Source organism: Clinocottus analis, unplaced genomic scaffold (genome assembly GCF_023055335.1).
Source record: "Clinocottus analis isolate CAN_PGR_092001 unplaced genomic scaffold, fCliAna1.0.p SCAF_16, whole genome shotgun sequence".
Lineage (NCBI taxonomy): Eukaryota > Metazoa > Chordata > Actinopteri > Perciformes > Cottidae > Clinocottus > Clinocottus analis.
In genome coordinates this window covers 10,844,856-10,869,400 of record NW_027175887.1, presented here as the reverse complement: position 1 = coordinate 10,869,400, position 24,545 = coordinate 10,844,856, and the positions used below count along the sequence as shown (strand labels likewise).

The window sequence follows — 24,545 nt, the reverse complement described above, 5'->3', positions numbered from 1 at the left end:
CGCTTCTTCCAGGGTCCCTCCTCTCTCATCTCTATCTTCCTTCACGCAAACACATTTTTCTATTTCTTTATCTTTTTTTTTGTACAGCAAAGGCATGTTTGTTTTTCTGACAGGTGGCAGGAGGCATGTGGCGAGAAAAAAGAAGCCTCCTCACCATTAGGACAGAAGTCGGGTGCCTTTGAACAGTACGGCTGATCAAACCTGCCATGAGGTTTTGGTCATTTGACGGACTCCAGATGAGAGCGAGCCGGATAGAAGAAAAAAAGAGGGAAATGCAGAGTGGAAAAAGAAGTGTGCCACTATCTCCAAAAGCAAGGAAAGGGGACTTTGACTTTCAGGAGAAAAATCAGTTTTCATCTCCACAGCTCGTTTCAAAATGAGATTTTGTTTGTTCTTGATGAAGCATAATTCTCTAGTTTTGAAGACTGCGAGGAGCGGCAGTCGTTTTCCCCTCCCAGTCATCTTAAAATGACAACATTTCATCTATATATAGTCTTTAGATTGTGGTTTTGACTTTCCCTTGCGTTTGGTACCGTCACATGGCGTGGTTTTTGACAGCTGCCAGCAGAAAGAAACAAGCCCTCAACACTTTCAACGTTCAAATGAAGTTTGTCACATCGTTGGGAAGCTTGATGTATGCTAATGAAGTTGGGGTGTCTGTGTGTGCAGGCTTGCGTGGGACAGGTTGCTGAGGAGGAGGGGGGGAGAGGTAGTAGCTGCTGGAAAAGACATTTTTGATATACCCTCTTGTTCCAAAGTGACAAAAACCTTGTCAGGAACAAGGAGGTACATCAAAATGACGCCACTCACAAAGTTTGCACCTCCACATCCACCGAGTTGGCACTCGGAGTTCACCAAGGAGCGATTTGAATTCAAAAACCCTTTGGTGCGAGAGGGAGGAAAAGAAACCGCTTCACAAAAGTGGAAAAAAAGAGGAAGGAGGAGATTAGAAGTGGCTACAGATCTGATTGAAGTTGTTAGAACTATGGGATGGATTGGTAGCTGCTGATGTAATATGCCTCAACAAAAACAGCGCACAGGAAAACGACTGAGACGACAGAACTTCAACTCCTGTTCAACTCCTCTGCATTTCTTCTTTTTTTTTGCCGGTATCAATACTGAAAACAACTACAGAAATGATTTATTTTTTGATTTTACAACGGTCCCATGACGCAGGAGAACGTATCTCTGAAACTTGTACATTTCACCATGCCCACTGTATCATTATGTATTTATACAAAGCGCTGTACTCTTCAACATTCTGCTCCTCTCTTCAAGGAGAATTGAAGCGCACAAGGAGCTGCTGATCCGCCATTTTAGAGCGGGGGAGCCTGCGAGGGCCCTGCGAGTGTGAGGCAAGCAACATCTGTGTGAAGTCTGGGCAGAAAGGCTGTTTTTGCATGGGAGGGATCGGATTACAAAGACAAGTCTTGGCAGATAAACTAGGGCAATATCGGCGTGAGGAGACAGAGAGTGGAGGTTTATTATCATACACAAAAAAAAACAATGAACTAACGTGCACATAACAATGATGCTGCACTTATGATGAACACTAATGCAAACGGTCACACAGGAACCAAATACAAACACACAGCAGAAAAGCAGTTTTTCCTATTGACATGCGTCATGAACATCAAACACACACACGCCTGAACTTAGGTGAGAAGAGGAATACATATATGATTCAGACAGTCTCCACACAGGGAGTAGAACTGAGGCTCTTTGGCAAACAAAAGAACACAAACACACACATTTAGTGTGTTTCAAAAACCCTGTGAAGCCCAAAGGCATTCCTCCTGCGTCCGCGTGACGTAGAGTTCACCATTAGAAGGTGTAAGCTCTGTCCTTATGAAAAAAAGCTTTCGCTCTAACCGCGTGCCTCAGATCTCATCCTTCCAGTTCCTGCCTCAGCTGTCGTATCTGTCGAAGCATCGCTTTTAGCTCAGAGTTGGCTGAAGTCCTTTCTAATCCGACTATGGCACACTTCCTGTTTGTGTCTTTGCTGCCAACTTCGTCACAGTGAAACAATCTGCGATAGATTAGTGAAACGCGTTTGTGGCAGAGAGTTGAGAGCCGTCAAGTATGTACAATTGGTACCAAATGCTTAATGAAATTCTAAGTCTTGTTTACCCGTTATTTGCTTTAACATATTGGCTGATTTCAATCATAATGTTGCTGATTTTTTACCAGAAAAAAAGAGCATCTTTGGTATCAGTACTGAAATCTGTGTTTCTTACTGGCGCCAGTATCAAAACACTTCAGCCTTAAAAGACTAAGCTCTATAGACCACAAGGATTAAGTGGATTTTGAGTGATTTAATAAAGGCTTAAGAAAATGTATTTGCATGAATAAAAATGACATTGAAAATATTATAGTTTTCAAACAAAAATGTCATGAGTGGAGATCATAATATGTGTCGGCATCTTTAAAGCAATGGACCAACGTCTGATTGAACCACCATCATCTACCTGGAGTATACTTCAACAACTTTCACTGCTGTCACTCAGTATCTGAGGTCACGCTACAGGCGGTTAACATGTAAACAGGATGCCAGAGTGCTACTGGTCAGAAACGTAAAAGGATGTACTCTTCACCTTGAGAAAGAAATACCAGCGAGCAGGTACATTTATTGTAACTCACACTAAGCTCTCCAGATGCTCTGCGGGAAAACATTTTCACCAATACATCTATTGATTGTGTCTTCAGTGATGGATCACCCAGTAAAAAACACCAACAAAACACAATAATGCAAAGCAGAAAAAGAGTAACCCAAACTCGTATCCAGACGAAATGATCCGACATCACAGCCGGCAGGTTCAGGGGTCAGCTCCTCTTCAGCTGTAGGAAACAACTTGCAGCGCCTCTGGGACGAGGTCAGTGACCGACGGCTCCTAAAAACCACTGACCCCTTCCTGCAGATTTATGACGGCCAGACACTGAGGTGTGCGACGAGTGTGTGAAGTGTGTACAAGGGTCAGTGGGCGGATCACAGGGGACACAAGAGGATGAATGCCTTTGGTGTACATACCAGGGTACAAAGAAGAGCCTCCTGTGTGAGTGTAGTCATTAGTGCTTTCTTCTCCGTGTGTCAAGGTCAAAACAGAGCCTGATTACAGGGCATTCTGGAGAGCAATGGGGAGTGTGTGTGCACACAGAGGCTTCCCTCTGAACACAGGCGGTGGTGGCATTCCTGGCCCTAGGCGCTGGCTCTTGAAGCCAAATCTCAAGGAATTTGGGAAATGTGCAAGGGGGCATATCTGTGGCTCTGAACAGGAGAATGAGATGGTAGAGTGACGAGGGGTGGGCAGAAAGGAGGGATGAATCCAGTTGCTTTTCTGTCTTTTGTGGCCCCCTGGAGGGTCTAGTAAGGATGGCAACTGAGGGACACCAGGTGATGGGGACGCAAAGGTGGGTGTTGAATGGGCCGATAAAGAAAACAAGGGTCATAGGATCAATAACAAGAAGTCAAATAGCGCTCGTGTGCTGGCAAGAAGCAAAGAGAGTCTCTGGGGATTTGGCTTGGTAAGCTAAAGGTCGGCCAACTCAAGTATGGACCGGTAGACGGAAAGTTGCCAGTTCGCCTCCTGGGCACGGCCGTGCAGCTCTTGAGCAAGGCGTCGGACCCCAAAACTGCCCCCCCCCCCCAAGCACTGTTTAGTGGCCGCCCACTGCTCCAAATACTACGACGAGTTAAATAAATGCGGAGGCCGATGCACCGGTTATGGTGACGAGGATGAAAAAGACACGGAGAGAAAAAGAGTGCGAGTGTGTTACCTTCTCTTCCGTCTCGAGCTCTTTGCTGAGCAGCTTCTTCTCTGAGCAGAGCAGCTGCCTCTGGAGACATTCCACCTTTTCCCGCAGAGCCTGGGGGAAGGGAGAGACAGTCAGTGTCGTCGGCTGACTGACGGAAAAAGAAACTCCAGATCTGTGTGGTGTAATGTGTAACTGATGCAAAGTGATATTAATCTACAGGCACATTTGAGCTGGAGGTTCTGAACTTCTGAATGAGAAAGCAAGCGTGATTAACACATAAGGAGACACAAGGAGAGAATATTTATGACAGAGAAAGGTAGACGGAGGGAAGAAGAGATGCGGCCTGTGATTAGTCTTTGCACGTTAAAAGGCTAATAATAAAGTCATGACAGTAATTACTGGCGAGCTGGCCTCATTAAGCACAAACTCATTTAAAGACAAGAGCATAAGGAAAGAGAGACTTGCTCACTCAGGGAATTAGCAAACTTCCTGGGCTTTTGTAAAAGTTGCACTCCTTTAAAGATCATTATTTCTTTGGCTGTAATAAGAGATGCATCATTTAGTGGATAAGAACCTCTCTCACATACAAACGACCTGAGTTAATCAAATTTTCCCGTCTGGCGGCAATAAAGAATTTAATCTATTTTACTCGTAGAAAGAAAATGCACAATGTGCGTGTGCGTGTATGTATGTATGTATGTAGGACATTTACTTCCCCTCCCTGCCTGTAAGTGATAGCACTAGAAAGAAAAGCACTGGTCCTGCATGTGACGCAGAACCAGATGTTTTGAGTGCACATGTGGACACTTCGTCTTTGATTAGTCTGCATGAAAAGCAGAGAGAGAGCGATATATACATGCACACACAAACACAGACACGCGCGCGCACACACACACACACACACACACGTGCACACTCACACTAAGAAGTGTATGGGGTACTGGCTAGCGTCAATATCCTCAGTGTGTCGCCCCAGTGGAATTGAGTGAGCGGGCCAGGTGTTGCCTCGTCGATTTCGAGAGCCGATGGAAACACAGTCCAGGTGATAGGCATGACCGGCCTGATCTACAACCCACCACGCTGACATAAATCACGCAGACTGTTAGGCTTCGGGGCCCGGTTGAACTTCTTGCTCGCAACTCCCTGAGTTGGAACCTTTGTTGTCAGATTGTTAGATGCAGAAGATCTCACAGATCTGAGAATGTACCTCATATTTTCTCTTTTGATCATTTTACAGTGTCAACTCGCACCTGAACTGCATTGATGCAGGTATATCAACTTTGGAATGTAGCTCCTTCCTGTGCAGTTGCTAATTTACGCCTCTGGTGGATAGATTAATAGACTAGATTATTATGCTTCAGGAGCACGTTGGGGTCAGTTTTAGCTCTGCAGCATGAAAGGCAGCTGGTTTTGCAGCACGTTGATCCTATTAATCAGGGTATTTCTCCACCAGTCACGATCCCATCACAGCCCACGTCTCCATCCAGTGCAACCCCTTGCCATCGGTTTCATCATTTCATTTTGTTTATTGGTGAATCAAAAGGCGCAACGACGCTAGAAAAGCATTTGGAGTTTAAACCATTTACACGGTCAGATGATATAAAGTACCAGAATGTGTTGCACAGATTGTTCATTTCAGATTTTTAGCAATATGAACGTCAAATTGATTAAGTGTATTTATTGCTGAATATAAGTGGATAAAGTTCTTTGTACCCTTTCTTACTCCAAAACTTCTCCATAGTGACCCTCACTGCATCCTTTAAAAGGCGGCGGTACGACGGGAAAAGAAGACCCTGATGAATCACCCCTCTGTTTCTGAACCCACTCCTGATTCCCCGCACAGTGACACAGCCTTTGTGGACCAGGTCTTCTGGGAAGTGAGGCTGACTTAGTGGGCCTCACTGGTGACTCGTTTGTCTCTTTCATGTGGGTTCTGTATCTGATGTGCTCGAAACACCTCGGCGGGTAAAAGTTCAGCCCTTGTCACTTCATTAACAGCCTCGTATGGGATGATTCTGCTGGTGAATAAAAGCGCTTTGTGAGTCAGAAAGAGACGCGGAAAAACAATATGCGGTCTCCAGATATGACTTCAAGAAAAAGAGACCACTGAAAACAAGTCAACAAAACAATGATGTGGAGAATGTAGACACCTGTGTGCACACGCACAACCCTCCTGGTGCAGTTAGAATACCAGTGTCAGACCGAAACTTTAATCTAATCTCAAATAATAATGAATTTGTACATATACAGTCATTTTGCTATGGGGAAGTACGAGGGGGCACTTGAAAACACGGTTCCACAAAATAAGTCCTTATCTTTCGCTCACACACATACACACACACGGTAGTTTCTATAGTATTTAGTGTTTGAAAGTGCGTGAAGGGCCGCGTGTAGAGGAACCTGCTAAAGTGTCTCCAGATGTTAAGGGCGATATGGTCTTTATCAGTCATGCAGACTGGAATCATTGTGAACAGGCCAGGAAGAGGGGGAAATCAGATTTCCCTCGAGAGAGGTGGGGGGAGTCAGGGGAGAAGGTGGAGAATGAAACAGAAAAGGTGCATGCAGGAAGAAAAAAGTAAACAAAATGCAAAGCAAACAGCCTGGGAAGAAAAGACAGGCGGAGGATATCAGCTCAGAAAGGTGTGAACGGGGAGACAGCGAGATGCTGAGGAGGACGGGAGGGACATGAAGGAGAAAAACACGAGGCTGGAGTGAGGAGACGGGGCAGCGGTGTACTTCTGCTGCACAGTCCCACAGTCGGGAACTTGAAGGCCTCGCTCACCTCTCCATCAGCAATGTGCCTCTGCCTTTCATTCCAAACTTTGCCTCTAAGGATTAGCGAGGCACACGCGCACACAAGCACCAACAAACAGGCCGCTCAGAGCGATCCATGCAGGTAGAGGCATGCATTAATATTAACAGCCAAAGTTCTAAAAATGTGAGTGCTACACTCAGTCAAATGAGTGTGCAATTCCAGTGTTGTGCACAGACACACACACACACACACACACCGAGGCCTGAGTCATCTTTCCTGGGTGGTCCTCCTGCACAGATAAGGCAAGCATGTTTCCCTAGGGTGAAGTAAAAGCAACAGAGGGCAGGGGAAAAAAAAGCAGAGAAGAAAGAAGGGAGGGAATAGTGGGAGGAGGAAAAAAGGCCAGGGGCCTCTTTAAACTTGGTGTTTTGTTAGGAGCCGAGCTGCTCTTCATGTGCGGCGGGGCCTTCTATTTGCAGCGTGCTGTCAGAAGTTTCTCCCAAAGTCTGGATTAAAGAGATCCTCTAATGACACTGAGGCTTCAGACAGCAGCGAAAACCTCACACTGCACCGCCTCCAGTCAGGGAGACACACACGCACACACACACACACACGGAGAGAAACACACACAGACAGACAAGCGAAAGGGTGAGAACAGATACATACACAAGGGGCATGAAGCACACAGACACATAAGCAAAGACACAGTATGTGAACTGCGCCCACACTCTCACTAGCACACACACACACACACACACACACACACACACACACACACACACACACACACACACACACACACACACACACACACACACACACACACACACACACACACACACACTTTAGTAGAACAAGGTGGTGTGTGAATGTGTGTCTACTGATCTAATAGTAAATAATAAAGGAGGTGCTAACCTCAAGGAGAGGTGGATGGCCAGAGAGATGAGCACAGACTCTGTTTTATCTGCACTTTTATCAAAGCATTGTGGGAAAGGTACAGAAGTGAGTGGAAGAGAGAAGCTGTAGAAGGAGGAGGAGGAAGAGGAGGAGAGGGAGAGAGGTCTCCCTCCTGAGGTGTTAGAGAAGTGAAACTTTTGCTTTGCCGTCTGTGTGTAGGAATAAAAAGACGTGGCAGCCCCTCTGAAACATATCATTGATATTAGTATGAATGGACTTGCTTTCAGGGCTTTCATGCTTTCGTTGATTTCCAACTTCAGTGGGAAGACACGATGATGGCGGCGGCAGCAGCAAACTCTCCCGAACGGCAAACAGAACAGTTATCCCGTCGATTGCAATATGCACACACGTCGGCACAGTTATGGAGGTGCCTTCTCCAGTACTGATGAAAATAGTAAGACAATTGCCGCGGTAATGAAGACATGTTGCAACCGAGCTATGCCCACAGGGGAAACACACTGTTCTCTATCTTTCCATCTCGGTCTCTTTCAGCTGCTGTGAGCTACAGTAGAAAGAGAATAGGAAACAACTCTGAAATATGCACCATATGCCCTGTGTGTATCTGTGTGTGTGTGTGTGTGTGTGTGAGAGTGTGAGTGAGTGTGGGCTCACATACATATATTATGTTTATCAAGTGATATATCATTTAATGGATGTAAAGTTGAAGAAAACTAAAAAATACAGTTGCAGCCGACAAACTCATCTCAAATAATAATAAACAGATTGTGGTTTTATTTTAGGATGAACTGTTCAGGCTCTTACCAGAAAGGTATTCATTTATGTCAAACGCGCTTCAAATTATTAGCAGGCAACAACATGTTTCTGGCTAAGAGTATTCTAATAAGTTAGCTGAAGTAAGTCTTCTAACCTGAAGACTCCTGCCTGCACTAATCAAAAAGCTGTGTCGGTATTTAGACCGTAGACTTTATAAAATAGTTGTATCCGCAAGGACACCCATAGGTTCCTAAGAAGCCAAAGTGAAGCTCAAAGTGAAGACACAGCCTCACTCCCTGCTCGTCAAACGACGGGCAAAGAGGTGGATAGTCAGTGGAGCTGAGGCAGGAGCACCTGCTGCAGCACCCACCTGTCACTCAAAGTGGTCACGCCCTCAATTTAAGTCTAAAAAGACACAATCTTATTGATGGTAAGTACATGAAATAAAACAAATTATACAGTAAACAGCAACCACCATGTGTCCCTTTGTCCCCTTCAAACCGTCCTTTACAGTCAAGACACTCTTTTCGCTGTTGAGTTTGGAGAAAGAAGTTGTGCAAAACTATTGACCACAAAGTTATAATTATAACGGTATTCACGACAAACAGAGGATACTTCAAATGTTTTCTTACTTTGTGTAAAACAAAACATGTGAAGTTTGTCCGGGCCTGTTATGGTACCATTGTAGAAACGTTATTCATTTTCCTCCCATATGGCTTTCATTTTCTTATCGGGTGATTCTGCTGAATAACTCATCTCTAAGAGCTCTCGTGGGGTCGGAATCGAAGGTAAATCATAAAAACAACAACGTGCATCTGTGTTTTACAAAAAGCTGCAATATCTTCATGACCTGGTCATCGTAATATAATAAATCATTAAAAGTAGTGCGGTGCTCTGTGTGGAGCGCACATCCCTCATTAGATAAGAAACATCTGATTTCAGGTGCAGTAAACCGATTTCGCTTCAAATGGTATCGAATGAAATACTACACATACATACACATAATACACTCGCACACAATTCACAGGGCATTTATGTACAAGCCACAGCATTTCAGAAGCTAAAAGTTTAGTACCGTTTCCTCCGTCAAGTTCATGCATTATTCATCATAAGCACAGGCCGTCTTCTTCCCTTCCAGAGTCTCTGCTCTGCCAGATCGGCATACAGAAAAAGAGTCACCTGGTTAAAGTCCACCGGCACTCCAGGATCAGAAAGACGGCACAGCACATAAGATTGTTGTTTTATTTAATAATAATTGTTAATACCACCAATTAATACACTAAAATGGTCAGGTGAGGAACCCATAGGTTTATGCATATATTAAAATTTTGCATTTAGTGTCTTGAAATATGCCCAATGCAATTCCACTGTAGCTGAAGTTATACCTTAAAAGCAAACCAACGGGATCCTGGCATGATGTGTGTGTTGATATTATGGAGCAGAGTCTTGTGGACTTTGCTTGTAGTTGGAGCAGCTGATAGCGGCACCAAAAAGACACCAAGCCATCTGCTCAAACTGGACTCAATTAAAAGGTTTAAGTTTTGTATATCATACCCTTTAATTGAATGCCATTTGCTGACTACATTTTCACCATTTGCTGGACAGATTTCTTAGAATGAGCGCTTAACTAGTGAAATCCTTTGCATAAATTATATGCTGTCAGCCCGTAATCAACTATACTTCAGATTCTTGAAACGGCTAAGAACAAGACGAGAGGCGTCATGGTCTCTTTGTACTTCGCATTAGGCCGGTGGTTTAATGAGTAATTTCCGTTTGTTGTCCGAGAACGGAGTATGGTCTCTATGAGCTGTTCTACTTCCCACGTTCCCCAGTTGCATCCTGGAATGTTATCTCTCTCCTACTTCCACCTCGTCAGATATGTGGATCAAACACTGCCGGGAATCTGCCCACAGCCGGAAAAGTCATCAATCAGCCAACACCAGGCACACATGTAGAGTTGTACACACACACAAACTCGACATGAAGGCAGATGGATGCTTTCAGAGATACATAAAGAGGGTCAGAAGGTTAAAGAGAGAGAGAGAAGGATCGTTGGCTTCCCATATTTTCAAGATGAGACATTTTTAGCAGACAGCAACGCTGATATAAAGGACAAAACAGGCCTGAACTGGAGGTTGGTGTGCGGCTCTACTGACAGCACCACAGTCCCTTCACTCAGATTGGGATTTAAGAGCACAATGGCTACATAAGCCCCTTATGGACTGTACCCAGGATTGTAGAAAAATAATACTTTTAGCAATAACTGAGCAAATACACAATCTTTGTAAATGATGCTATAGGCTAAAGACAATGATTAGCTACTTAATAGTTTGATTAATGTCTAATTACAAAGTCAGCATAAAAAGAGCAACAGTGGTTACTCAAATCGTCCCCTTTTAACCTCTGTTTAGTCAGCTAATTACTGCATTAAAGACGGCATGTTAATCTCTTTGATGGTTTTCATCAGCCATCATTTTCGCTTTGTTTTCTCGCCATTTTACACAGAATAGTTAGTGTGCAGTAAATGGGAGCAGTTGCCCGTAACTCAATGAGCAGAGGCGGTGTTTTTGTTTATTTGACAGGCCAATCAAGGATTCGTCTCAAGGAAGCTTCCCTCTGATGGCTTGTTTACTTATGTTGGTCAAATAGAGGCATCTGTACTACATTGAGACTGTTTCATAACCATTTCCTCAAAGTAACTAAGTCTAATTAACTCTGAAAGTATTATTCATGCCCGCCCACACAGGAACAAAAAGAAAGAATCACGGATGGCTTAAACTTCGATAAACAAATTCACAGTTCAAGGTTGACATGAAGGATCGGGACACATGCTGAAGGACATGGACAGACACACGAACAGAGAAGAGAAAACACACACACAACTATTAAAGCAGTTCTTTGCCTCTGCAACAGAGGGTACCCAGCACACCTGTTCTTGATCCACTGCTGCCATTCCTTCCCACAGGCAAAGTCATCCTTTCAACCGCCTCAGAAACTAATGCATATATAACTACTGTTCTACAGACAAACTGCAGCTGCTACTAGAACGCTAGCCCCTTGAATGTATGCATGTTTGTGTGACTGTGTGTGTGTGTGTGTGCGAGCACACACACCAGAGCCTTATCCCTCGTTACTGGTATGCATTCATGAAAGCCAAAAACACCTACATCACATGGACTCTATCGAAATTTGACAATGACATGCACACCACACATGTGTACAAAGAATGGTGCGCCTCACATATGCATTCTCATCTTCAGAGTGAGACAATGGTCACTGTTGCATTATGCAATGTGTCTGCTGTCACTTCACCAGAGGACACTACAACAGGACTCTCTCTTTGACTTGCACTAGAAGTTACTGCTGGATCAAAGTGTGTAATCCTGTGTGTGTGTGTGTGTGTTTGCGTGCGTGCGTGCGTGTGTGTGTGTGTGTGTGTGTATAAGCATACAGCACATGTGGGTGTATGTCAAAAAATGCAACAATATTGACAGATTTCAACACAAGGGCACTAACTCAAAGCAGCAGACACAGATAAAGAAAAATAGGAAAATATATTATATGTAAGCCCATCTATAAGATTGAGACACACACACACACCTAACTTAGTGTTTGTCTGTGTGTCTGTGCAAACGTGTGCACGCGCATAGCACAATTCAGCAGGCAGCAAGACAGGAAGCACTGCTGTGGGGAGCAGGAACAGCGGTGCTGATCAAAGCCCAGGCGGGTGACACTATGGGCGGAGTGCCATTGTTTATTCACCAGCCACCTCTCCCTTTTGGCAGGGCGAGGTGAGCATGTGTGTGTGTGTGTGTGTGTGTGTGTGTGTGTGTGTGTGTGTGTGTGTGTGTGTGTGTATGTGTGCATGTGGAAACAGACAGAAAGAGTTCGAAGATACAGAGTTGGAAAGATAGGTGTGCAAGAGAGGGAGAGAAGAGACATGGCCTGTGTGTGTGTGTGTGTGTGTGTGTGTGTGTGTGTGTGTGTGTGTCTTTGTACCTTTCTCTTGGCAGGCTAATGTGGGCTGGAGTTCTTACAGATTTGGCAGCTGCACATTTCAGGCGCACACTGGCAAAAACACTGTCTGAGCACACAGCACACGAGCACACATAATCTACTAAAGTGATCCCAATAACCTCACTATTAAACTTCACATTCACCTCAACACCTTCTTGTCTCATCTCATCAAAGTAAAGAAATAAATAAAAATTCCACAAATGGAGAAACATTACCAAGATACCACACGTGGGGAAACAGATGACATCAGGGAGTGAATAATCCTCTCACCCAAACGCTGGCTGGATCTGATTGAGCTGCGCTGGCTTCCTCTATATTGGTTCCTGTTCCCCTCACCTGATATGAATAGACCGGACAGATGAAAGCAAATACAATGCTTTCATCTCGCGTTCACCTTCCACAGTCACGGCCCGGTTCCAGTGCATTAAAACGGCCCACTCCTGCCTTGTCATTATGAGATAATTGGCAACCTATATATAACCGACTACAACTCCATATGAGGGATCATTCATAGGTAACCAAGGCAGAGAGTGAGGTGAAACAATTTACAAAACCTCAGCTTCTCTTCATACTTAGTATCCAACGTGTGACACCGCAGCTTCCTGTGCCTGTGTGCATGTCTCGTCCACTGGCATCCACTGAGGAGAAAACTCGCAAACATCCAATATTTAACACTTTGATACTTAAAATAATATAAATAATAATAATAAAACTGAGAAAGGGCCAGCAACACAAGCGTCCTTGGTGACAACACAGCAAGCAGGCACACACTCAAGCGCACGTGCCTATATGTACACACACACACACACACACACCACAAAAATACTCCACCTAACCGTCACTTATACAAAAAACCCAAGATAATGAGCACACTTAACTGTACTACCGTTGTTCTAAAACAGGGGTTTACAAGATGCAAAGGTCTCTGCAGTTAACACCCACTTTTAAGAAGTCACGAGTACAGTGGAGCCGCAGAGGGAGCTAAATTTGGGCAAGAAACGACAGAACGGGGCTTGCGAGAAGGGGGTGTTGGTGGTGGGGGGGAGGACATCTGATCCGGTGCAGCATGCATTCAGAACAACTGTTTTGGGATTATCCCAATTCAAATGCGCGGCTAACTTTGATGTTATTTTCTTCCCCTCCCATTGTCTGAAGCCCCTCGCTCTCTTCATAATCCGAGCCCTTTGAAGTGAGAGGCATGGAAACAATGTCAGCAGGCGACACACTCCCTCGATGGCCCGCTGACAGCTCTCCGCCATTTCTTTCTTTTTTCCTCCCTCACCCTTTTTTTCCGTCTCTTGTCCTTCTGTTTGCCGTCTCAATCCTCACACTTCCTCCATCCTTTTGTTGGTTCCCCCTCTCGCCTCCTTTCGTCCCTTTCATTGTGTACGTTCTCCTTTCCCTCTTCTTTCGGGTTTACACCAACTTTTCATTTCATGTATTCAATTTCTGCCTCTTTATTTGCCGTTTGACCAGTCTCACCTTCCTCTCCTTTATCGATTCTCTTCTTCCCCTCATGTCTGGCTCTCAATAAGCAATTCAACCATTAATTGGAGTCTCATTGGTGGGTGGTTCATACAGGGGGGATCGTAATAATGAGGACACAGATAATGGAAACAGAAAGCCTTTGTCTGCTCCCAACACAAGGCCTGTGTGTTGGAACACAGCCGGGGGAGACAGTGTGTGTGTTGTGTTATAGTGCAGTTAAAACTATACGAATCAGAGCTACAATATGAGCAAGTGAAACGAGGGATAGTGTCGCCTTTAAAAGTGACACTCAAGTCTCCATTAAACAGTGCATGGAAGTGATGGTCAATAAAGGATGATTTTGTCGCTCATGTAGTTCCTTTGGCCTGGACCGGGGGAACAGGATGAATTGTTGCCTTTTTATTCCGGTCCTGTTCTTGTTTACACTGACTGAAGAGGAGTAAACAAGCCGCTTGTTGATTGGACAGTTTTCAGCACCATCAGGACACCAAAAGCATCCGAGAGCGGAAATCAAATTGTGGTGAGTGACGAGACGTTCAAGCAGACATAAGAGGCTTCTGATGTGTTCATTTATTTTCCTTGACAATAACAGATTCTCAGCGTTATTAATAATATCAGAATCAATCACATGTTATAATAATGATAGAGGCAGCACTGTACAAAAGCCTCTTTCTGCGCTGTCTGGTGATTACGTCAGACACAAGCACACTGCTCATATACATGATCATAAACACAGCAAAACGATCGCTTCATGAACAGATTTCACGATCAACAGACAGATTTCTCAGGAGTTTAGCTTATGAAATCGTGCTGAAATCTCATATCTGCCATCATAAAATCCTGTGGTCGGGTTGTTTGCTTCCACACCACAAACACATTGCATCAGCATCCGCTTGGAAGCAGACCGAGACTATTCAGGTGGTCTTGGTTCGGTAGTTCGGTCCGATTTGACGGCATTCACACCAAACAAACCACATCTTCACTACTCTCTTCAGTGAAACAGGAAGACATTGGATTTTTATTTGAATAAATTGCTTTTGATTGAATACTAATATGAAATGTCATCGTGTATTAAGTATAAAAGAAGTCAGCACTTATCATGAGCATTAACATAGCTTTGTGTGTGTGTTTTGCACATAAAATGACTTCATGAAGCTTTTTGATCGTAATCTGAACAAAGTGTCACAATGGGTGTGTTTGTGTAAATGAGTGAGACAGGGGTTGTGAAAAGATCAAAGATTTGGACCACAGAAACACCACCAGTCTCTACTGTCAATCACAGATGGATAGCAACAGACCTTTCAGACAGGCTAGGTGCACAGCAGGGCTGGGGCAAGACATTCAGAGCAAACTGGCCCCTTTAGGGGACAACTGAGCGAGGGGGGTTGAAGAGAGGGGGAGGGGGGTTTACCAGGGCCTGGACGGAGAGGAGATCTAAAGGGAGGCTCACAGATCTGTCTCCTTACTATATGAGGCAGCTGCAAAGCACATACAGACAAGGTTGTGTTTGGAAACATGTCCTGATCCCAGACACATCAACTCTTTATTTAGTGAGCCACACCCAATCAACTGCCACTGTGTCCCAGCTGGGCAGGAGGCAGGATAAAAGATCCTGTGAGCCCAAAAGAGAAATCTGCACGGACGAGGGAGAAGATCGGGCAAAAGAACGAGAAAAAAAAAAACACAATAGGGTTTTTTTCTCCAACTCCAAGTACCTTTGGTATGTTAAACGGACCACTTTAACTTATATAAAGTCTCAAGACTAAGCAGTCTCATACCTGATAGTGTCCTACATGTGAAGTTTAATTAGGGCAGGTTTAATGGAGTAAACGCAGGAGAGGGAAAAAAAAGGTTAATGCTACACAAAAGGAGGTGAACCGTGAAAGAGAACAGCAGTAATGATATAGAGAGGCTCTGACTAAAGAAGTGGGGTGCAGCAGACAGATTTAAAAGGTTCAGCCAGACAAGACACTTAAAGACGCCGTGGAGTTTGCAGCTCGTCATAAACATGACAGAGCGCATGCATACAAACTCTGACAATGCTTTAACAAAAGAAAAGCGACCCGTGTCTCCTCCATAAAAGTAAAATCCAGACAAGGCTTTGTTGAGGATGTAGTTTATGGACCCCCACCCTGTTCTGTAAGTCCAAAGATTTGCCTCTGTAGATGAACACTTCAGAGACCAGTGACACAGGACAGAGAGCACATAAGACTGCTCGGAGATCAGGGAGAGAGGGAGATAAGAGGAACCGATAAAGTGGCGGACATCTTGAGGACTGACCAAAGCTGGTGCACATTCTGCCAGTGGCAGAGTTTTTAATCCTCTCCATTATATCGTGGGGTTGGTGGATTTATGTGCACTGAAGTAAAAAGAGTTAAGTTAAAAAATAAATCATTAATAGATTACGTGCCCAACAAACAACTCATGTGAACGTTTGTGGGAGTGAGGCTATTGTGAGCAACGCCTTAATCAATGAACTTAAAGTTACTGTGAGGAAGTTTTAACTGGTTATGAATACTGATGCATCTACATGACCTTCAACAGTAAACGAGACTATCAGCGAGTAGACAGACGAAAGTGTGGAGGCAGACTGAAGACATAAGAGGGAGTTGGTTGGTTGGGGGGGGTCTTCGAATTGCTTGACACTGACCTTGTTGGTCCGATCGGCGTGTTGAATTATTGTCCTCCTCTCCTCATCCCATAGAACATGAGACTCCTTCAACTGCTTCTCCATCACTTGCTGCAGACGAACAGCCTCCTCCTTCGAGTCACATACAGATGTCTGTAGCTCCGCAATATGCTATAAGATGAGAGACAGGAAAAGAAGAAGTATGTTTGATTGTAATTCTTAATTTGTTTGACAGAAAATAAGCAGCTGGTTAGCTGGCCACACACCGTTTTACCCACTAATCAGTGAGTAAATACAAATGGGAAATTAGATGCGATTGTTTTTCCTGTGCATAGACGGGGCGGCAGTAGCTCAGTCTGTCTGACTTGGCTTGGAACCAGAGGGTTGCCAGTTCAATGCCAGTGCATGGAACAAGTAAGGAGTGTGGACTGGTAACCGCCAGTTCGAATCTCACTGAGGTGTCCTTGAGCAAGGCATTTATATATATATATATATATATATATATATATATATATATATATATATTTATATATATATATATATATATATATATATATATATATTTATATATATATATATATATATATATATATATATATATATATATATATATATATATATATATATATATATATATATATATATATACACACACACACACACACACACACACACACACACACATCCATAGGTTTGAAGCAAGTGATACAGTAAAACAATCAAAGTGCAGAGAAAACACATTCACAAAACAAAACGCTGCTTTGCTTTATTTCACTGGTCCCAATTGTGTCAGATGGAAAATGCTTTTCACATTCGTCATGGAACTGGAAGAGAGTAACAATTACTTTGAAACACTGCTTTTTCTCAGTCTCATGACTTGTGTCTTTTTGAGCTGAAATACACACAGTGACAGTGACAGAGAGAGAGAGAGAGAGAGAGAGAGAGAGAGAGAGAGAGAGAGAGAGAGAGAGAGAGAGAGAGAGAGAACAGACAGGAAGGAAAAAACAAGTTCCTTTTTGAGGAGCGCAGTGACTTTGTGTTGGTGAACTTGCGGTGCACACTAAGATGAAAAGGAACTGCCTCAGCTTTGAAATCCTCCAGTCAAAATTAACATTCTATTTAAGCCACTGTCAGGGAAAGGCAGAGGAAAGATGAGAGAAAGTAAAAGAGAGAGGGAGAGGGGAGGGAAGGAGAGAGAGAGAGAGAGAGAGAGAGAGAGAGAGAGAGAGAGAGAGAGAGAGAGAGAGAGAGAGAGAGAGAGAGAGAGAGAGAGAGAGAGAGGAGGTGGTGGTGGCAGTGCTGCTACTAGCTTTGGGCTAGACAGATAATTGTTTACCATGTTCAAACTCTGGAGGACCAACCCTGCTGGAATCTGCACTTTGTGTGGGAGTATAGGAGTTAGAGTGGTGCGGGTTGAGAGAGAGAGAGAGAGAATAGAGAGAATAGAGAGAGAGAGCGAGAGAGAGAGAGAGAGAGAGAGAGAGAGAGAGAGAGAGAGAGAGAGAGAGAGAGAGAGAGAGATTAGACTTTGTCGGTGGGAAAGCCACATGAAAGTAACAAATGACACATGATTATGGGAACATCATTTCTGGGCGTAATAATTATCGTACAATATGGATTCACTGCATTTTAGCCCCAGGCGGTGGCAGTACTCTAAACTAGTGAACTCTGCTGTCTGTCTTGTTATTCCGGTATACAAACACACCACAGCACCTTTTTCTGTCTGATAGCCAGCCAGGCCTTTTTAAGTCTGTAATTGGTCTGATGAGACTTGTCTATTTTCCAAGCCTCCTGGCATCTCTGGTCAGGGCTAAAGGCAGACTTACCTCTCCATGAACCAGCGGTACAAAATAAATAAAAAGGGTGCAGAAAGGAGCAGGTCGGGTGCTTATTCACCTGTTTGTAAACAAAAAGGTGAATAACTATAACTATAATACAATGATGGCCATCACAGAAAAGGGGATGTTTTGCAATGTTCTGTGAAAAAGTGTCGCCTGGTTCCAGACCTCCTAATTGCTGCACACGCCAATATGTAAAGTGATATAAATAATAATAAATAAGAGATCTGGAAGATGATCTCTACTAATAAGGTAATTGACAGAAAATTTATCTGCAACAATCCAAATTCAATTTTTTGCTTTTTTTTAAAAAACACATTTTTAATTGATTCTAGAAATTAATGAGCTAATTAATTGATAAAATCTTAATCACAGCCTTAAATCCTGTATAGTCAGCCATCAACAAGGTACAATGATTGGATGGTTTGCTCAGTAATAGGTGACCTCGTAGCTTCAGTCAAAAAACAACACAGCTATGAACTTTTACTTGCCATCAACAGACAACACTGACATAACGCCACCTTTTAAAAGGTGGAGCAACATTAGAATTAATTTAGTCCAAGCCTCACTCTTCAACTGGCTTTGTTGTGGTCCCCAATATCTCCTGAGGGAATATCTCGCTCCTGAGCCTCTAAACGCTGCGTTAAGTTCACCAGTTGTTGTTTTTTTTAAAACTTTGTCTCTGTGCGATTTGGTTTCAGGCCGGTTTTCAGACACAGTTTCACTGAAAACAGTGTCTTGCTCCGTCAACACTGATGAGAGCGTGACTGAACCAAAACATTAGATCTGAGGCCTTTCAAACCAAAACAAAAGGCGCTGATAAACAGTAAAACTCCCTGTAAAACTGAGGAGCACTGCAGAGTCAGGTGATGACTCTCTGTGGGTTCATGTCTACATTGGAATAAATACTGTAACATATCCCATTTGCTTAATTTATGCCTATGAGGTCACATGTGAACACGGTTTGTGGAACTCAACAACCAGTATTGTGCTGAAATACAAGGTATATTTGCATGCGGAGTGACCCTCCACCTCCACAATGAGATACATCTCCTGCACTGGGCCTCCCATGGCAAATTCCCTCCACCACCTCCTAGCAACTCCCACGATGAGACGGTCAGGGATAAAGTAATGATCTCCCAGCAGCACCACGGCTCCCACCCACTGCAGCCTGATCATTAAGTGGGGGAAGAGAGCACAGCCCTGTTCGGTTCACAGGTCACCCAGGAGGACCACTCACAGCTAGATGCTTAACACACCGGATCGGAGAGACACTAATTAGGAGTCGGTGTGCAGATGTGTGTGAATGATAAAGATGGAGAATAAGAGACAAAAGCAAAGACGTAACGTGCGAGAGGAAGGGATGTGTATGTGCACGCATACATACAGATATATATACGTGTTGCGTCTCCAGTCCCCCCAGGATAATGCATGGCGTGGTATGTTTTTAATTGGGTTATTAGCCATGCAGTTGAGCTCAAGAGCGATGCCCCCTGTCAGACACTGAGGGGTTAACTACTGGGGTTAGCCTTTGAGGTTCATAGGCCTCTTGTTTACATTTGACTGAGTTGCCCCCAAGGGGGTAGGCAACACACTCTCTCGCTCGCTCCACCCCCCCACTCGTTCCACCTTTAACTTATAAAACAAAGCCCACGACAAATAGCCTGCATTAATCACGCATATTAATGTTTGCACACAAACCCACACCTTCAGCAGCATCTCCGTCTACAAACTTCAACAAAGGTGTTGAATTCTGCGCGCAGAGACCTTCCCTTTAATGTCAGAGAGTGTTGGTTGTTGAACCGGTGCCAGCGTCGTGTCCCCAAAACAGAGGATTAATCACTTGTTGCTTCGTCTGCGGCGACGTGCGGCACCGCCAAAGCGGGCAAACATGGCTTAACTTTCGCACAGCATCCGACTTCTTTTGAAGTCGAGCATTGTGTAACCTAATAAGCTACCGTTTTCTCACAACATCTGCTTGTCAACCCTGCTTTCAACTCTGTGCCTTTGCCAGCCAACCCCAAAAAAAGGGGGAGCAGAGAAGAAAGAAAGAAAAACAACCCCCCCTCCCCCTCCTCCTTGAATCTCCTCTTTGGGTAACGAGGTGCAATTACGGCCAAATGATTGTGATATTCTATCCTGCTACATAATCAAGAAGAAAACTCTTTTCTTTTGTAATGTAAACACTACTTAGGGCGTTTTGGATCTTTTAAACTGGCGAGGTAAAAGCTGCCTGAACTTTCAGAGACGTTTTGATGAATGACAGAGTGTCCCGGAAAGTTTTATTCCTGGTTGGACAGAAGGATGACCTCAGTTTTGAATGGGCAGTAATGTTAAACACAAGGCTCTCGATTGGAAAGGTGGCACGAGGAAGAGACCCAGGTACGCAGTGAAGAGGTATCAGAGGCCTCGGAGAGAGGATGGAGGGGAAGAGGATACTAGTTTGATACAGACGGGGGACAAATATAACGGTGCGAGTGTGAAATATAATTAGGGACTTCAACAGATCTTTTAACGTTGATTCATACTTCTGCTTAAAGGTGTTGCAGAGGCTACCTGTGCAGACTTGGTACCTCCCATTTCTGTCTAGTATTTACACTGCTTCTGGCTCCCTAGAGATCCCCGCCACATCACATGTAGGTATTCGATTCCCTGTTATATAAACATATTGATTAGTGCAACAAAAAGGGCAAACATCGGCATCATCAAAGCATCCAACATACCAGGGATGAGACCCGACAACCTGTCCTCGCTGTACAAAAATTCCTCTGGAGCTAAAAAGGGGAGACTTTCACCTCTCATATCTCTACAAACAGAGATGAAAGACCAAACAGGAAGAGTAAAGGCAGGTATTCTTTATGTCACATTAGCTCCTGTGTTTTATGTGTATATGTATTTATCCAAGCACTGCACAAACCTAATGCCGGATATGGTGTGTGTGTGTGTGTGTGTGTGTGTGTGTGTGTGTGTGTGCACTTGTGCATATCTGCTTCAACTCTCTGACCCCTAGGGGTCATTTTGAGTCGATTTTTTCGAGTTGACATAATTTCTTGAATTCCCGTTTTAAGGGTAAAGGGCAGAGTGGCTGGCTGTGTGCATGTGTGTGTGTTTACGTATGTGCTTCCTCACCTCTCCCATCAGTGCATTTGACCAATCTTTAAAGCAGTTCAGTGGAAAAAGGGGAATATAAAATGAAAGAGGGGGGGAAAACGAAGGGTAGAAGAGAAAACTGATTACCTGGGCAGACTTGGCGAGCTTCTGACTGAACTCTTTCTCAATCTGCTTCAACCTGCTGTTGGCCTGCAACAAGAAGGGAGAGGGGAGTGTGAGAAAGAGATATGCAGACAGACAGATAGAGAGAGAGACACAAAGAGAGAGGAGAGTTGTGAAATTGAATCTTCTGTAAGGACGCACACACACTACCCTCCCAACCTACCCATGAGCCGTCTCTCTCGCTCTCTCTCCCAAACACACACACACACACACTCATGTTGACCTTTGCCTCTTGGCAGTGTGTGCTCGCGGCGAAGGCCTGTGGCCCCCTTGGCACGGGGCCAGTCCCGACGCTCATGTGTGCCAGCAGGTAGTGACGGGCATGGTGCACAGTGGGCACCACTCCCCTTTGATCCCCAGCCAACAATTCATCACTTAACAAGAAGGGGGGCAGGCGGGGGAATTAAAACGTTGCTGCCAATTAGCTCGGGAGAAGAAAAAAAAAAGGAAAAAAGAAAAAAGAAAGAGGAGATGATCGGGAGAAGCTGGGAGACAACGCGGCGGAGACAGAATAGGAGTGAATGAAGATTGTTGTTCAGAGTTTATTGAGCGGCGCTCGGCTCTTTGTTTCCGGATGTTTCTCGATGGGAAGCTCGCCAGCTGGAAGCAAAGACTGCGAGTGTCTCATACGAGATCTGCCTGCGTTCAGCTGACTGTGTTGTGATGCCAGAGTTCCTGTGAAAGGCTGAACAGTGGAGCGGGATAATTAGGTGTGAAGTGACGGAATTCGATGGGGATGTCAATGGCTGCCTGTTTGCACGGTGACGAGGTCCATACAAGTACTGCAGAGCGAGACCAAGGCGTGAGTGTTTTAGGGGATGCAGTCGGGCATTATTTGAAAGGCTGGCGAGTCTTTTCAGCGGACGTGGATCAACTTAAACTCTGAAAGCCTGCTCTCTAAATCCCAGTAGGCATCTCGCAATGCCATTCAAGAGTCAGTGGTAAGCAACAAAGTAGAGCCCGCCTATTGTTTGAAATTCTTGAAAACTTCCTGTTCAACAAACACAAAAATATAAAAACACCAGCCACGCGGAAACTCATTTACAAAGTTTTAAAAATGCGGAAAAGATTCATAGATTCAAAATGAACTTTACACAGACCCGTGAGACACACACACACACACACACCCACCCGCACACACCCGCTTGGCTCTCTCGTCCTGACAGCCACTGACAGACGGACAACTCGCTAACAAACACGTTTCATTGAACGCACCCCTCCCAGCCATCAACACCTGAGCTGCGTTTGGACTCTGCACCCCATCCAAACACTTCCTGACAAACACCGCCGCCCGGCTTTGAGCGGACACACCTGTCACCACGGAAACACAGAGCCATCACCAAGGATACCGGCCTGTCTTCCTGCGCCAGGACTCTTTGAGTGGCAGTTTGCTCGTCCCGTGGGGCCCTACAGCAGCTGATGAGAGAGGGGGAGACAAAGAAGGGGAAAGGCAGGAGAGAGATTTGTGTTTGGGAGTAGGGCGCAAATGGAATCCTTCCACGATTTCGTTTTCACAGCTGACAGTTGTTCTCTCTTTAATGCAGCCAGACTGCTCCATCTTGACTCCAGCTTAGCTAAAGTGGCACCGTGGTAGTTAATATTAGATTTATTTTAACCATAACTCGCAAGCAGCTTACATTTGCTGTAAATATCATCATCACAAACACCAAAGATATGATTTCTTTAAAGATGATCAGGAAGGATGAGAGTTAAATGCGTCTCAGAAGGAGAAATGTTGACATCAAAGTTATATATCAGCATCAACTTTGTAATTGGCTGTGAGGTAATGAGGTGTGTGTGACTCTCTGTACTGTATATGACACACGTTAGTATATTCATGGAAACATATGGCCGTATTGACATGCAAACAGGCTCAGATGTTTCATAAAAAAATAAAGCGCTTGCTACTAGCCTATTCCTTTTACCTACTGTCACTCAGGGGACTTTAACAGGAAGCATTATACAACATCAACCATCTAAAACACACATTAAAAATGTCTGGAAATAGATGAAGATATGGATAGTACATGCAAGAAAAATAACCCAATAGGACTGTGACAAATACAAAGGGAAAATCAGAGCTAAATTAAAAGCCATATTTGTGTGTATATGTGTGTGTAAGCACTTTCAAAGAGACTACCTGTGCCCTGCCAAAGGCATTTTTGAGCTGAAGGCACTTTGAGGCTGTATCAGGCTCTTCAATCGCCTCTTAATCCTAGCTGTGTGGAGTGCGGCTGCTTTGAAGTGTGTGTGTGTTTGTGTGCGTGTAAGGGTACTTGTGTGTGCGTTAAAGAGAGTGGAAGTGGATCTGAAGGCAAGGCATGCACCGCTTACCAAAACCTAATTAATAATCTGCAGTGGGAACCAGGCAACACACACACACACACACACACACACACAAAAAGACTGATGGAGGAAGCAGAATATGGGTGACAACTTTCGCACTCTCTCTCTTGCTCTCAAACACCCACGCACACACACACACACACTTAGAGATATGGACACAAGCCACACTTATTCAAACACAGACAATGGACAAACAGGACACATGAAGGCCAAACACACATGCAGCGTTTGATCTGTGGCTGTTTGGAAGTGAGATTTGCTCAAGGTGTGCCGTGAGTCCCATTGTCCGGAATGGACCATTGGATTGTTGATAAAGGAGGAAGAAACTAAAGTAAACGTTTCAGCAATCTTGCCAACACCACATCGGGAATGTATAAAGAGGATGTGGCCACCGTGACGTCACCCTTTGGTTTGTGGACAGACGTTTTGAAGCCTCGAGTTTGTCATTTTGGCCGGCGCCATCTTATTTTACAGAAAACTATTTTGCAACCAGAAGTGACACGAGAGGGAGAAACACAAGTGAACGAGGAATAAGACGTTTTTAAGTCACAATGAACTTTCACAAACTGAAATGACAACGTGAAAGGGTTAAAGTTGGAAGAGGAAAACACAAACAACGTCCAGAATGGAAATGCAGTGGGAGCAAACTGTCAATCAGAAGGTTAGGCCCCGCCCTAAAGCATACCTCAACTTATGGTTCATTTGCTTTAAATGGGACCATAATGTACTAGCTGAACATCATGCTGTATTAAGAAGACTTGAAACTATCGATAGA

General features: G+C 44.3%; 1 protein-coding gene across 3 annotated transcripts in view; it reads right to left on the bottom strand.

Annotated features, from left to right (window-relative positions):
* Nucleotides 1-24,545, bottom strand: part of cep112 (centrosomal protein 112) — a 92,437-nt gene that overhangs the window by 8,007 nt on the left and 59,885 nt on the right. For 2 of the 3 annotated variants that reach the window (XR_011077575.1, XM_068578160.1), the window contains exons 22-24: nucleotides 21,389-21,451; nucleotides 16,335-16,484; nucleotides 3,775-3,864 (exon numbers count right to left, since the gene is read on the bottom strand). Coding sequence is in view for 1 of the 3 variants with exons in the window: in XM_068578160.1 (XP_068434261.1) it covers nucleotides 3,775-3,864; nucleotides 16,335-16,484; nucleotides 21,389-21,451 (303 nt within the window). In the remaining 2 variants the exon portion in view is untranslated. Of the gene's footprint in view, nucleotides 1-3,774; nucleotides 3,865-16,334; nucleotides 16,485-21,388; nucleotides 21,452-22,735; nucleotides 22,841-24,545 lie in introns of those variants that run through there. The other variant, XR_011077576.1, reaches the window with a different exon arrangement.